The sequence below is a fragment of the Sebastes umbrosus genome, chromosome 6 (assembly GCF_015220745.1).
Source record: "Sebastes umbrosus isolate fSebUmb1 chromosome 6, fSebUmb1.pri, whole genome shotgun sequence".
Classification (NCBI taxonomy): Eukaryota; Metazoa; Chordata; class Actinopteri; order Perciformes; family Sebastidae; genus Sebastes; species Sebastes umbrosus.
The window spans coordinates 18,393,447-18,409,765 of NC_051274.1; the positions used below are offsets into that span (position 1 = coordinate 18,393,447).

The 16,319-nt window shown below is 41.3% G+C and overlaps 1 protein-coding gene across 5 annotated transcripts in view; it reads right to left on the minus strand.

The window, feature by feature from the left end:
• Positions 1-16,319, minus strand: part of LOC119489708 (metabotropic glutamate receptor 7-like) — a 113,735-nt gene that overhangs the window by 13,002 nt on the left and 84,414 nt on the right. For all 5 annotated transcript variants that reach the window (XM_037772469.1, XM_037772470.1, XM_037772468.1 and 2 more), the window contains 4 exons: positions 15,084-15,221; positions 13,042-13,242; positions 6,632-6,771; positions 620-1,555 (listed from right to left, as the gene is read on the minus strand). In XM_037772469.1, the coding sequence (XP_037628397.1) occupies positions 620-1,555; positions 6,632-6,771; positions 13,042-13,242; positions 15,084-15,221 (1,415 nt within the window). The remainder of the gene's footprint in view (positions 1-619; positions 1,556-6,631; positions 6,772-13,041; positions 13,243-15,083; positions 15,222-16,319) is intronic.

Consider the following 16,319-nt stretch of genomic DNA (forward strand, 5'->3'; position numbering starts at 1 on the left):
GCGCAGCTGTCAAGAGATGGAATGTGTTGAATCAAACTTCTATTTACCTTCCCCCCCTCATTCCTCCCTGCCTTCCTCCTCCTCCAGCTCCTCATTCTCAACCCGCTTGTCTCCCTCTCCGGAATAAGGCATAATACTATACGTTGAGAGCGTGAGAGTTAAGATAATGCCATCTGGAACTGCCGGCACCCGCATCCGTAGCAATCCTCAGGCAGTTCACGATTCTGGTGCTTAACATCCAACCATTCTTCCGCCTTTCTATGCCTATTTCTGTCTGCGCTGGTCCTAGTGTGGGTTTCCACGCACATCGGAGACATGTGAACGTACAATCAAAAGAAAATGAACCCATAACTTATACAGTCACTACATGTGTGTGTGTGTGTGTGTGTGCTCCCTTTATGTACGGTTTGTGTTTTCATTTTGTGTTTGTACAAATATGCATGTGCGCATGTGTTTGGACAAGATAAAAAGAGGGCCGAAGGAATGAAAGGGAAATTTGTGAGAGGAGGGAGAGAGGCAGACAAAGAGAAGGGTGGCGACAAAGAGAGAGAGAGAGAGGGAGAGAGAGATAGAGAGAGAGAGAGAGAGAGAGAAAGCAAACAAGAAAGAAATGACTCACCTTCTCTGCCGACTGGGCTGTGCCAAAGAAAATCGGGATGAAGGCCAGCCAGACTATGCAAGTGGTGTACATAGTGAAGCCAATGGGCTTGGCTTCATTGAAGTCTTCTGGTACATCCCTCGTCTTGATGGCGTAGATGGTGCAGGTCACCATCAACAGGATGCTGTAGCCCAGCGAGCAGATTATCTGCAGGTCTGTGATGTCGCACTTCAGCACGCCACGGGCCAGCTTGGGGTTAATGGTTTTCTGCTCATCGTAGTCGACGATGGTGTTCGGAGGATCCACGGCGAACCACACCAGCACGCCCATCAGCTGCACGCAGATCAGACTGGAAGTGATGGCGATCTGGGAGGTGGGGCTGATGAAGCGCGGGGCCGTGACCGTCTGCTTGCCCTGCTCGAAGATCCGATAGATGCGGTTGGTCTTGGTGAGCAGCGCGGCGTAGCTGATGCACATGCCAAGGCCCAGGAAGATCCTCCTGAAGGCACACACGGCGACGTCAGGTTTGGCAATCATGAGGAAGGTGATGATGTAACACAGGAAGATGCCAGTTAGCAGCACGTAGCTCAGCTCTCGGCCCGACGCCCGCACGATTGGTGTGTCATTGTAGCGTACGAAGGTCGCCATGACGAAGATGGTGGCGATGATGCCGAGCATGGCCAGAAAGACGGGGATGATTGCCCACGGGGAGTGCCATTCCAGCTTGACAATAGGGATGGGCTGGCAGGCGGTTCTGTTGGGGTTGGGCCTCATGTTGTAGGCACACAGTCTGCAGGAAGTCTCGTCGTACTGGTACTGGTAGCCATCACACAGCTCACAGTGCCAGCAGCACGGCATGCCCTTTACCCTCTTCTTCCTCTCTCCAGTTTTGCAGGGCAGACTGCACACAGAGATAGGCACCTCCTGCTCCCCATCTGGCCACTGAAGCTCCTCCAGCTGGTAGAGAGATGACATACAGCACAGGAAGATAGGGTTAGGGATGGAGCGATAAGCCAGAGGTACCGTTGAATATGAAAACCCATGTGGATAGTGAAAATTTCCCAGAATTTTGGGTTTATAATTTATTAAGCCACTAATTGTTATGCTTTGCAAAACCAAAGCAATCTTCGCAAACAGCAGTACAACATCTTTCTTGCCAATTTCTTAGAGGGATTGCCTTCTCTAATACTTGAAAGTAATTGCAATCACCACGGCAACATAGATTACCTTTGTTCAGTGAAATAAAAACAAAGAAATGTAAAATGCAAAAGACATTATGTTTTAATACCGAAGTCAGCGAAGTATGAAATATGTGATGATAAGAAAGGAGAATGGGACTTTGGGATTGCAAAAAGCCTCCTTTAGACTTCTCAGAGCTATTTCTATTTATGATCTTGTCATCAAAATGAAAAGTGCAGTATACAGACACACTGAAGAACTATCTGAAGCTCCAATCCGAAAAAGGCCCCGAGGTGTTTCATGGTTTAGGCTCAAACTATAATCTCAATGTATAAGTCAGCCTTAAAAAAGAAGCCGTGAAGAAATGGAATTTTTTAGGGCTCTTACATATTTTGTTAGGGTGTTAAAAAAGCTTTCATAATACTCGGAGCTGATCTTTTGATTTATTATGAAAGTGTACTGATCCATGACTTTAAAAGCACCAGAAGATTAATGATTCTCCAACATGGCAGTTTCACAGCAATATGCAGTATGAGTCAAGTAACTAGGATAAATCAGTTGGAGACAAACAAATAAAAAGAAATATATAACACTGCAAACATTCTAGTGGTACGATGGTTAAACAGGTTTTTATTGTCCTCTAAAACTGCCCGAATATGACAGACCTAAAAGGTGCTTTGAGACACGAGTGTGAAACAGCCTACATTAAATGCATAGAGTGGCACAGCATAAAACTATAGTGGAAATGAACAGGAATTTGTTTTAGAGATAATTTTATGCCTTGATGTGAAGTGAAGTCATGACTTAAAGCCGGTGGGGTTTCAGGACACTAACAGCGCTATGGAGCATTTTTTATGACTGTGTCCCCATTTTATTTGGTTTCCAATGGTTTCACACTATTCCACTGATCTACAGGTGGCAGTAATACGCCAAGAAACAGTAATGTGCCAGCAAAGGCAAAGAAGAAGACGACTGCACATTAGCAAACATGGCTGTGCGTTCCAATACCCATACTACCATAATGTTTAGTATGCCCGAAAAAGATTCAGTATGTCCCAATACATAGTATGTCAAATACAGTATGCCAAAAATAGCAGGATGTCCTACATCCTGGTCATATTTTTGCAGCATGCAAGCCAGCAAGCTATTCTGGCTATTCTGACCCACAATCCTCTGCACAGCAGATATCTAAGCAAAAAGGGTCAAAGTTCAAGGCTCAATGTTATAATGAAGTAATATTGGCGCCTTCAAATGAACCTCTTGAGTTCGTGTTTACAACGTGGGAAGTCGTGTACACAATATATGTGGCGTTCAAGCGGTTAAGTCGTGAGAAGACTGGCTGCTAAGCAACGGTAATATTAATGTTACTGTTGGTGTCTAGAGGCCACAGAGGCTAACAATTTAGCAAGCTAGCAAGCTGGTAACATAATGCAGTAAATGCAAAGGCTTAATGACAGAGGAAAAAGATGAGGTCGTTGGGAATATCAACATTTTCCTCAAAGATATTATAAAATTACAAGAAAAACAATACACGACTAAAATTACAATATATTCACTTATTATGTGCCGAAAAATTAAATTCCAAGGCCTCCGCCATTTCTGACAACATCAACAAACACGTTTCAACTTGTGAACTCAGAGCTTTTAGAAACTTTCCACTTACGCTGTTGTGAATACCACAAGAGGGGGACGTTCATATGGACTCTTCTCGTGAACACGGTAAACACGACCCCATTTGAAGGCACCATTAGCCCCAATTGTGTGCATACTGTATGCAACAGTAAAAGTATGCGAACGACATACATTCAGCACCTTTGTTAGATCTCAAGGATACGCACAATGCGTTTTAGTGAGCACTCAATGTAAACATAACTTTTTTTTTATTTATTAGAAAATTCTACAAAGCAGCTTTAAAAGGAATATACCTGTTTTCCTGAGTTTTACAGAGTTAGATGAAAAGTTTGATACCATTCTCATGTCTGTCCGTTAACTATGAAGCTACACTCAGCAGCCTTTTAGCTTAGCTTAGCATCAAGACTGATAGCACGAGGAAACATCTAGCCTGGCTCGGTCCAAAGATAAAGCCCAGCACCTCTAAAGCTCACTAATTGTAGTGTTGTATCTGGTTTATTTGATCCATACAAAAAACGACCGCTGGTTGCCTGGCAATGTCACAGCGACTGTTCGACTCAATGCAGACTCCAAGAAATAGTCTGGCACATAACCCTCTGCAAAACCACAACTTCTTATTGTTACACTGCAGTTTTTGTACCGATTGAACAGAGGAGATATAAAGTGATAATTAGAGAGCTGTAGAGGTGCTGGTAGGCGGATTTTTTTGTTAAGCTAAGCTGGCTCATATTTAGCATGCAAACGTGAGAGTGGGAATAAGCATATACCCTAAAATATCAAAAACATTCCTTTAAAAATGTACTATTTTTCTTCACTGCTCATCTTTTCATTATTGTGGTGTGAAATGGAATTTAAACCGATGTGAGCACACGGACTAACCACTGCCCCACTTGTAGCTGTACGCTCACAAAACTCAAACTACTCTTTAACATAAACTTCAGCAGATAAAAAAAAAATCCATCAGGTACAAATATCCTCACATAGAAGAGGAATCCAGCTAAGGAAACTGGCAGCATCGCCTCCTCCAAATGTGGCAACTGCCAATAATTACAGATACAGCACTGCACCTTTGCAGCACACTCACACACACACACACACACACACACTCACACGTACAGTGTGTTTGTGTTGTGTGTACCTGTATGACAAATGTGTTGTTTCTGTGGTGTCTGGATAGATTATCATCTGCCATTTATCTGGGGGCATGAAGGTGCCATTTGTTATTTGGACAATGAATGGCGCTCTCTGGAAAACCTCCCGATTACACACAGTGTGGAAACAGTAATGAGACCAACAGCTCTGTTGCCATGGAGACCGGAAGCAAGATTTTTGACACCTTGGACTCAGACGACTGCCATAGTTTTTATTTTGCTTTTGCTTTACATGTTAATTGTGCAGTTAATTTGAGCTTTAGTGAGCGTTACATTGAACTATCGATAATCAAAAAGTGCATAACTTTTCAATTAGGTTGCTTCCTATGTGTTACTGAACAGTGATAGCTATTTCATTGGAATATAATTGCATTGCAACAACATTTGGTTTGTAATCACACTTAAACAGAGTGCAGCACAAATCTCCAGCAACAGACGTTGTCCCACCTGTGCCATCCAATCCATTCGGTTGAGTTTAATTCTTGTGAACCAGAGAGCCATTATGCAAATGTTAACTCATCTGTATGTAAATCTCATGTTTTTTTTTTTTCTGATGTGTGTAATCTGAGTTACATAGAAATGTTCAGCTCAGGTTTCATCCCATCATACAGCATGGGCAGTTTCCAACCATGTTTGCCTTGAAATAAAATAAAACTCATCAGTTTCTTTATTGTCCACATGAATCACCTGAGCCCATTCTTGTGTTGTGACAGTGAGATCTATCATCGTAGCTACAAACCAACACCTTGCACCTCTATAAAAGCAGCGCGGCAGCTGTCTTCCAGCTCTACACCCAACCTGATATTAGACTTTTTTTTTTTGCAGGTAGTTATTTAAAGCTCCCCTGAAAAGAAAAATGCCCGATCCATGTTGTTATCTCACAGGTTCTGTTATCTTTTGAATGTGCCAAAAAATGTCAAATAAATTCTATTTTCACATATTTTATTTTCCTGTAAAGTACTCAGAGCTCTCATATGATCTATCATGCTCTCTTGGGTGTGCCTTAAATTTCATCTGATAAAATGTGATCATAGATTCAGAGTTTCATCATGTGCAGTAAAAGCAGGTAAAGCTACTGAGCACCAGGAGTAACATGGGAGGTGTTCATTTAGGTGTCAGTTTCCAACAACATCAACATCTTTGGCAGCTCTCTGCTGCCAAACACTGAACATATATGCTTTGACACTTGGGTTAAAAACATGTTGTTCTCTTCCTCCCACTCCTCCACCGTCGATCCTCCTAAACCTATGCAGTGGGAGATGAGTGATCTCCAACAATGGAATAATGTCTGCAGTTAATTGTCTGTTTTATTTCTACTTTCTCTCTTTCTTCTTCTTAATGTTCTCAAATCAAGCCCACACTGACGTTTTAGTCCTGCCCTGATGTACTTCTGCAGGTGGAAATGTATCAAACACCTTTTTAACAGCATATGAAATGTGACAGACTAAAACTAACGCATTGTAACACCCTTCACTGATTTTAAAATCTTTTTGTTGGTATAATTGCATGTTTTTTCTTTTTTTAAAAGCAGCTGTTGGCACATTTTATAATCTTTGATAAGAACCCATGTTTCAATTATGAATAGATATGTATTTTATTGAATAAAATGAAATAAAGTAGGACTTAGGAATATGTTTTAACATTTGGCTGACATTAGTAGGCAGCACATCAACTGCAATGTGTGTGTGTGTGTGAACATGTTTTTGTATTCATTGCTGGAGGAAAATATTACACCTGAAGATTTTTCAACAATCATCCTCTGAGTAGAGAGTAACACTTCCTTTTTCTTGCTAAATTGCACAACAGATTCATTTTTTGCACCTAAAATGCACCAATTAGACTGAAAGTGAAACGTGTCTGCACCTGAGCTCTCTCTCCGTATTTGAGATGCAAATAATGTGCACCGGCTTGTCACATAAGAGATTTCAATTTTCGGAAAACACAGGAAGTCTTCATGCTGGTAAATCTCTCGCATCGCTGAGCCCAGACATTCTGTTTTCAGATACAAGCTTTTAAACAAACATTTTGACATTGCGTGTCTGTGTTTCCCAGTATCAGTAAATAGTCATACCCTGAGCTGCAGGTTCTCCACCCACTGTCCTACAACCTTATACTCTGGGATGGAGGAGTTGGTCATCTGGAACTGGAACAGGTCATAGCGTCCTGGAGCATCACCGTTCTTGTTAAACACAACTGAGGTGCCAGCGCTGCCTGTACAGAGAGAGACAGAGAGAGAGAGAAAATGCAGCAAAATGACAGCAGGATAGAAAAGTGTTAGACGCTGGTGTGACAGGGTACAGCACCTCTTCTAATAAGAGGAAAACATGAACTTTTAACCCCTTGTGTTTTACTGTGTGGAGACCTACATGGACCACACAAAGGACCACAGAGTGTTACTCCCATTTAAAACCTCCAAACACAATGACCTATATCTTCAACCTTTATGATTATCACGTACAGGGAAGCAAGCTCCCTACTGACCAATATAGCTCTTCCTCACCTGCTTCCTATGCATCATCACGGCTGCACACTGGCCTCTAGAGGAATATATTTCCATATTCGAAAGATGCTTAGATATATGAACTCTCAGCTGTGCTCTCATATCAGGAATTCAAAGCACCTCCTCCGGTTAGAAGTAATGCATTTCAATCACACAGTGGACAACAACGGGAGATGCAGGGAGGATAAACAGGTCAGCCAAAGCATCATACGGTCCCCATCTGCTCTCAGTGTGCAGCAGCCTGTCTCAAGCCGAGCCCCGAAGATTTCACTAATTAGCTCAGAGAGAGAACTGCCGACACCTGAAACATCACGCAAGAGGAAAATGATTTTTTTTTAAATGTGCATTTGTGCGAGCTCTCAAGCCTGTCAGTTGTGTCAACGTATGCATATCACTCAATTACGACTGCCGACTGTGTGCAAGATAGTGTGTTAATGCAGACGTCTGTCAACAAGAGATCTCCCTCACAGCTGTAAATTTTGAATGCATTAATAGAGAAAAAGGGGTTGTACTCTATTTTATACATGAGGTCTGCATTGTTGATGAGGTAATTTTTTACCATCCAACAAAGCTGAGAGAGAATGAACTACTGCTGCATTTTACAAGTCTATTCACCTTGGCACTGCATTTAGTAGCTCGTAAGCACGAGAGGAGATACCATTTTTGAAATGGGACGGGGGGAGTCTGATGACACTTGGCATGGGAATTAAGGACTTTAATAGCTCTGGCTATAAAAAGTGTAGAGAAAGGACCAGGAGCATATGTCCAAAAAACACTCCTGGGAACATGTTGTCTTTTGTATCTAGAACAGAGCTCGTGGCTTTTGGATGGAAGGCCACTGCACCTTTTCCTTAGTTTTTAGCCAGAAGGGAATTTCATCTCCCTCCAGTTTTTCTTCCAAGGACATTTGTCATTGAACATTCTACAAAAGTTTCAGGCCAAAAGACTCTTGTAAAACAAGAACGGCAGAGGTAGCGAGAGAAAAAGCCCATTTCAGGCGACAGGATATGGGGCCCATTTTAATAAAACAAGAACCCAAATGTTCCTTTTTGACTTTGTGACACCATTTCTCATTACAAATTTCATGTTTATAAGACGTAAATGTCCATTTCCATGTTATTGCAGAGCCACAAACCCCTCACTATCTGCTGTTATGCAAAGCGGCAGCACATATATTCCACATTAACAATGCAGAAATGGCACCACTGGAGTCGTTTGACCCATCGGTCTTTATGTTTAAAAGTGGAACACTAATTCATAGCTATCCATGTGTCGGCAGGACGGGTGTTCAGAGATAATTCAAGTGTGCTTGTGAAGCCCATAGTGAAAACTCTCTCAATGTGAAAACCAAACCAGAGCTCGGTGGGTGGCAGTCACTGTCCTGTCACTTGTGCTTCCAACAAACAGACAGTAGACTCGTTGACACATTGAATAAAGATGTTGACAAGGTATTGACTCCTGTGAGCAAAAGCTATGACAGGGATATCATTCTTACGCTACGCCCCGGCAAAAACATACGGCGATACAAACAAACACACAAAGTCATTCAATAAAGTGACATGAGTGATTGGGCACTTGGCGCTCTTCAGCTTTAGAGCAAATAATTAAGCGGTGTCTCTGTGTGTGCGGATAAATAGGCATTAGAAATTCCTTTCTGTTTTCCTGATATTTTCAAGGGAGCAAAATGGTCTGTGTAGGCTCCTTAGTGAGAACGCTGTCTAAGATGAAAGATTTATGCATTTGCATGTGGCTCTGAACTAAGACATGACAAAAGTGCACTGCCGCTGTGCCGAGCAGTGTGGGTGGACTGGGGATCCACTGCTGTGTTTCTCTCGCATCATTATTCTCTCCTCTTTTTTTTTTTGTGCCTCTCACTCTTCAGCTCTGTGACTCCGGCGCAGTGGGGAGATCAACAAAGGAGGCTTACACTCCTTCGCTCTCAAACATACATTAGCGGTGGCACATACACAGGATAATGTGCGTGGTTCCAGTCTTTAAATGCAATAAGGGGCAGTGAGATATGCCTGATGGAGCCACAACACAACAATCTCTGCTTGCCAGTAAAAAGGTTGTGAGAATATAAAAGCAAGACAGGAAGAAGTAGAGGAGGTGGAGAAGGTAGTGATCTTATTTTTGGCTCAGGTGAAATGAACCGCTTTCTTTGTCAGTGCCACACGGAGGTAAATGTTTTTCAGAAGCTGAAAGTCCCCCAAAAAAGTCAGCACAAGCCCAGATGGTTATTGAGATTGGACAGCAGATTCTCAGTCCCATGCATGAATCTGCACTTAGTTAAGGTCTCCTTGGAATTCTAGCACTGCACGGGCAGATGCATATATTCTGTTTCTTTAGTTCCGCCTTAAAATCGGAGGGCTTCTCGCCTGCTGGAGCTCTGCAGTGCTGCCATAGCGACCGTGTTAGAGAAAGGAAGGCAGCTCCTTAGCCTTTAGTTCACAGATGGAAGTTTGTTTTCTATACAAGTAATTGTAAAGACATATTTGCCCTGTTAAACATGTTCAATGTGTTGCCTACACGCACTCAACATAGCGACTAAATAATGGCAACACTGCTGTGGGGGAACCGGAGGGTGGGAGCTACACTTCCGCAACGGCACGCGCGGCCAGCCCGGCTATGTCAACAAAGCAAGGAGAAGCTCAGATTACAACACACATAGAGGGAGAGAGACTTAATTAATTAATTAATTAATTCATTCATTCATAAACGACCTACACCACGGTCGCATGAGCAAGTATACACAACGAGGCTGTAAAGGCGGATGTGTCGACGTGATGACGTTTAGTAGTCTCATTTAACCACTTGTTAGAAACCGTCTTTTTTCAAACATAAAAGCTTCAAATTTCACAAGTTGGATATTTACTGATTTATTTTATATTGTAGAACAAAACGTTAAAATCTCTTAAACTTGTGTTAACCACAGACCTTATTTCAGGCATCTAACTAAAAACCCATAAAAAAAAAAATTGACTTTGAGACGAGGGAACCGGAAATGCTAAAATGCTAACTCATTTCCAGGTTTTAGGACTCATTCTTGTACTCTATTGATGCTCTGGATATCATATAGAAAACCTTTAAAGAATAATTCTGGTGAGATTATATATTTTTCTTGTTAACAAATCCTAAGAAAAGACCAAAACCAGAGATGACTTAATCACACTCACAAGTACTGTCTGTATAAAGTTTATTTCTCTGTGCCACAGACCTCCACTGTTGTCCAAAAACTATTAAAACACATCAGAAATCACATCAGTGCACCAGGTGACATGTTCCTTAATTATGATAAACATGGGCACTGTTTATTTTTAATTACACATAAACCGTCCAGCTGCTGGTAATACTCGCTAGTGCAGCAAAAAGTGTGTTAATCCACTTCTGAATATAGTCCCAAACAAATGCACTATTTGCTCCTGTTTGAGTAACGTTTGCTTAAAACTGTAGTGTCCTGCTGTTTTAGAAAGCTTTTTATTGATATATAAATATACATTTGTGACCTGTTTCTACAGATTTACACCTTCAGTAGGAATGAATAGGCTTAGGGAAGTCAGAAAGTACTGACAATAAAAAATATAGATATATCGCCAGCTTGTAGAAATGTCATAGACTAGTACCAGACCTCTGAATCACTTCCCACATCTTAGAATTTTTCAGCGATACAAATAGGTCTGTGATGTTGGTTGGAAAATAACCGAGCCAATCAGAGCTTTGTAGGCAGGATTACTAATGTGGAAGTCATCTTCCTGTGCCAAAGCCAGAGGAATAGCTACATCCATGAGAAAAAGCAACAGAAAAAAGGCCACTCAGAGAAATAAGAACCCTTAAATCTGAAAATGTCTTTGATCGTTGGAAATAACTTCTGTTTTTACTGAAAATGATTTTCATGGGACGGATATGTCACTTGCTAGAGATTAGTAAGGACAAAAGAAAAAACAAAACAACCCCACCTCTCAAACTGAAATCAGCTAACATGACAGAATAATGACAAAACAAAATGAAATGGCTACCCCGGTTAATAACTAATATTCACTAATATGACAAATATTCTTTTAAAGTGCTCATTTGTTGTAGCAAAAGGTCTTTTATTAGCAGACTATCTAGTATGCCTTTTCCATTCATTCATTTAACCGGGAACAGAAGCAAGGTTGTCCTTCTCCCTGCTCCTTTTCAAGTTTATTAGATTGCAGTTTATATTTTGTGTGAACTTTTGTGTTTTGGAAATATACACTGAAAAGAGGCAAAAATAAATAATGAAATGATATGAAACACCAGGGTCTTTAGTGACTCTATGAAACATCACTGTGGAATGCTTAATACTTAAGAAAAGAGGCACAATGAGCCGGGTCCACCTCTAAAAGTAGGACAGTTTTGTGAGAAGATTACGCTGATGCTTTACTTTAAACAGCTGAATCTTATCTAGAACATTTTGTGAAAACACAATGTACTTCAGAAGAAGCCTCCACTGATCACTGGCTGACATATATGCCAACGCATTTGTAATGACAAAGGTTTCTATTGTTTAAAACTCATCTCCCATTTGTCTCTCTTCCTCCACTCCACTTGTGCATTTCAGAGCAGTTGTCATTAATAGCTGTTTGCCATTAATTGTTAAGCATCTCCCCCATCACTTTCTGCACAGGACTGAATAATGTAGAGGTTCAAGTACAGGCAGACCCATAATATATCATATTGGCTCCAAATATCACACAGATCCAGAAAATGTTGTGGTGCTTTGAGCTATGAATGAAATCGAATGCAACTTTAAATTGTAGCCGGCCCACAATAAACTGCATATGGTGCATAAAACAGAGGAGGTGGTATTGACTTATTACCCATTTGCCTACTTGTTATAGTCTGAAACTGAGATGACCCTGGCATATATAACGTCCACAATTTTGTTTTTCTCCAAATTGCGCTCTAAATTGACACTGTGGATTGATGTGGACACAGCAGCTCTGAGTAAATACTTGGAGGATAAAGTAGAAGTTAAAGGAAAAGTTAAACATTTTAAGAATTATTATAATACACTTATTTCTTGCCAAGAGTTAAATGAGACGATTCATGCCGGTCAGCTATATTTTGAGCTTTAAGCCAACATTAAAGTGCTAAGGAGTGCTATGGCTAAAATAGGCATATTTCAGGCAATTCTATGTGTGCCCGCAAGTTTAAAGCAATTGTTTAGTATTCTGGGATATACGCTTATTTGCTTTCTTGCCGAGAGTTAGATGAGAAAATCGATACCACTCTCACGTCTGTAGAGTAAATAATTAGCATAAAGACTGGAAACAGGGGGAAACAGCTAGTCTGGCTCCATCTGAAGATTCTACCGGGACTACCAGCACCTTTCAAGCCAATTAATGTTTGTTTAAAGTGTACAAAAACAGAATCATAAAACGACAATTTGCCGTTTCATGAGAAGTTATGTCTCAAACTACGTCTTCGCTTCATGCCTGACAACTGCTCCTGGTAAAGAACATAAAACACATAAAACCACAACTTTTTTTTTACACTTCTTTTTTTTTTTTTGAATAAACAAATCAGATATAACGTGTTAATTTGTGAGCATTAGAGGTGAGAGATGCAAAGTGTTTCCCCGTTACCAGTCTGTGTGCTAAGCTAACTATCTGCTGATTGTAGCTTCATATTTAGCGTTCAGACATGAGAGGACAGCAATAGTATCGATCTTTTCATTTAACTATCAGTGAGAAAACAAATAAGCGTACATCCCACAATGTTGAACTATTCCTTTAATTAATGTAGTAGGGTCAGTAGGCTCATTTGTTTTACCTCATTATGTTTATACGTGGTTCATCCGTGTTTATACATTCTTTTAGTCAAGTATATTATTCTAATATACAGTTTATTCTATTAAAAAGGTCCTCCAAAATTCTGCATAAAGTAATAACATAATTTTCCTTTTCTTATCCACACATTGTGTAAGCATCTGATTACTTTCACGATGCGTCACTCACCGTTGAAGCTGGTGTTTCGTATGTACTTCAGCAGAGTTTTTCCTTCAGCAGACTCCATTTGTGGACAGACGCCAGGATGATCAGGGCACAAGTCTCTCTGCATGGTGTGCAGAGCGTGGGCCATGGCGTACACCGCGTCAATCACAAACTGCACCTTCCCTTCCTGCTCGTACTTGGAGTCGTTCCCGATGCGCTCCTTGCCTGAGGGAAGAAAAGGAAAGAGGAGGACTTACAGGCAAATACACCAAGAGCTATTATAGACATTACATCCTCTCAGCACTACTCCATCATCCCCAGCTTCACTTTTAGTCCTCCATTTACCATTTGCTGCCAATGACTTCAATTGTGATTTTGTAGGAATTACACCTAGAGGGACAATGTGGCATAGCAAATAAGAAGACACATTTAATTCCCAAGTGGAAAATATCAAGCAGAGCTGTGAGACAAAGTGTTTGTGACAAAAACAGCACACTCAGATTGAATTACTGCGCTGTATTACAAAGTAATAGGCTGCTAAGAACGGGGCTCACTTCTGCAAGGTGATGAAGATCACCATGAACTTTAGTAACATGCTCTTCTACAGTGGCTTCCTGCTCTTTTATATCCTCCTCCCAGTGCACTGCCCTTTCACTATGGGCTGCTGTAAAGGTTTTGCCTCATGCTGCTGATACTCTGCTTGAATACGTAATGTACAACCTCTGCTGGATTTCTGTTTTTGTTAGAAACTGAATTAGCTGTTTTATACTCCTGGTAGATGAAAGCTGTATTTCAAAGCCTAAATGAAAATTAGAACAACAAAAATACTATTATTACTTCATTATCATCATCATTTCAATATCCAAGCTCCCAGTTAATAAAAATGCACCATCAAGGACATAACTCTGATTACTAGAGGACCGATTTCTCCTCAGTTGTTGCTGCTCTTAGCTCACATGGAGAGCTCAGTGGAGGCAGATGGTGTTAATACGACACATATAAGAATGTGGGAGACTTGCAGAAACTGACGTAGGTCAAGAGCAATCTGTGCTGACATTTCAGGCCATTTCTCAGAACTTAACATACATCTCAGCCCACACATAACCTTCTTTGCGTTTCAGAGCTCTGCATAGGATGCTAAGTGAACAGTCTTTGAATGCAAACGCCTCCCGTTTATACTCAACATTCATAAATATCAGCTTGAGTTGTATAAAAAGAGAATAGACTGTAGAGACAGTTGTGCAGCCAGAAGAGATAAAACACATTTACAGGTATTTTACAGAGGGTTTGTGAGGTTCACTGAGTGGACGAGCATCTTCTATCTTTGACGCATGATAGAAGACGCCAAACAGGAGATTATAAAGGAAACAAAGTCCTTTGGCAAACAGTAATTTGTGTCACACCGCTATCGCCGTCATCACGTATGTAAGCACGGTTAACACAGCATCCCACATCACAGGCATCATCCTCGCAGATAATGAATGCAGCGCAATGCCTGTCACAGCGTTGACAGGCAGAGTTTAGGTAACACGAGAATGCATCACTGTTAACAACACTATCATTAATGCGACCACAAAGATGGTAATAAAGCAGAGAGGGGGGGCATGAGCAGGATTCACTTAGCTTTCAGTCATTTCGCCTGCAATTTCCGACCTAAATAAAGTGGCTCTGTGCAGTTAGTACACACGGCACGACTCTGCTGAGCTGTCAAGGTGACTGGGTTAAGGGGGAAGAGAGGGAATATGGGATTTAAGAGTTACAGGACATTAGCCACAGGAGCAGACGCTCTGTAACTGTAGTATGACTAAGACGGGTGGTGCATTATTATTCTAATAATAAACTCGGCCTGGCTTGCACCCGCTGGGTAGAAACACCTGGTGTTAGACTTTCTGGTTGCGCTGCAGACAAAGAGGGGTTGAATTAAAACCCCAACAGTCGATCTGCTGCTACTAATGCGAATAAAAGGTCAAGTTCACATCAACCTGACAAGGGAGGGTGGAAATATGCATCGACTATTAGTGTAATACAGAAATGTTTCCACTTTATTCATGTCACAACTCGTGTACCTGTGCATTTACGGCTCGTATCCTCTCTCTTCGAGGCACTGAGGAGCCTGCAGTCAAAGTTTTCCTCCCAGAATTCAGCAAACCACACGTTCCTGCGGTTGTTCTCTAGGGTGAGCCCAGTGAAGTATTCATCAAACCCTGGGAGGAGAGGAAACAGGAGAATGGCTCAGTTCCGGACCAATTATCAACCAATTCAAACCTGGAGGAAGTGAAGCGAAACTTGCTGCAGCAGTGTCGTGGTTGGTGGTGTGGTGGTGTGGTGTTGGCCGCTAGGTGTTGGAAACACACCAGCAAGCACATACTTCATCAAAAATTGACCGTGGTGGTTCCACTTCCTCTCAAGCCCCATGGAACTTTAATCACTTCTTTCATCTAGGAAATTACATTAATTAAAAAACAGGATGCATAATAAATAACGCAGGGATTGTAAGCGTTGCCGCAGCCTGTTGCCTCTAGCTGCGGGGTCCTGCAGGTGCTGAACAGGTTTTTCTTCCCTTCATTAAATCCATTACAATAGAGATGGATTGAAGGCATGGTGTATTAGCTTAACATTCATTTCAATGGGCATTAGGTGCCTGTATGTAGTATCAGCTTGAGGAGAGGTAACTTGCTGCAACAAAGGGAAAAAAAAGCTTGTTTGCTGAATTTTGTTGTCTTGAAGATGCAACTTTACCACCCAATGTGGGTCAGGGAACTGAGCTGGGACAAAACTTCACCGTGGTGCAGTACTTTTTCTTTTACCTTTTATTTCACAATTTCCTTGAGAATAATCTGTATTTCCCATTTTAAAGTCTGTCTGTCTGTATCCGCTCTCTCTCCGTTATCCAGTCATATCAGATGAGTCGTGGGTAGTAGAGGTGATAATGGCTAATCAGAGCTGAATGACTCAGCTGATTTTCTTTTCAAAAGACCATCAATGATGCATGGTGGATTAATACTATTCTGCCTCGCTGCCTCCAGAGTGTACATTTGTCCTGGCTAGACCTCCCCTAATTACAAAGAGCTTCATAAAACTCAGACTTTCAAATTTCCTCGATTGTAATGATGAGTGGTTATCAGGACTGTGACACTGGACAGGATTTAAAATAGATGGTACATGCTGTGAATAATCTATTTCTGTAGTGAATTTGTACATTTTTACAGTACAATCTCCACCTTTTCCTTGTGGTTGAAGCTACAGTTTGAAGACAAATCCACTCCTAAAAAGCAATTGAAAATGGTATTTCTTGTGGAGTT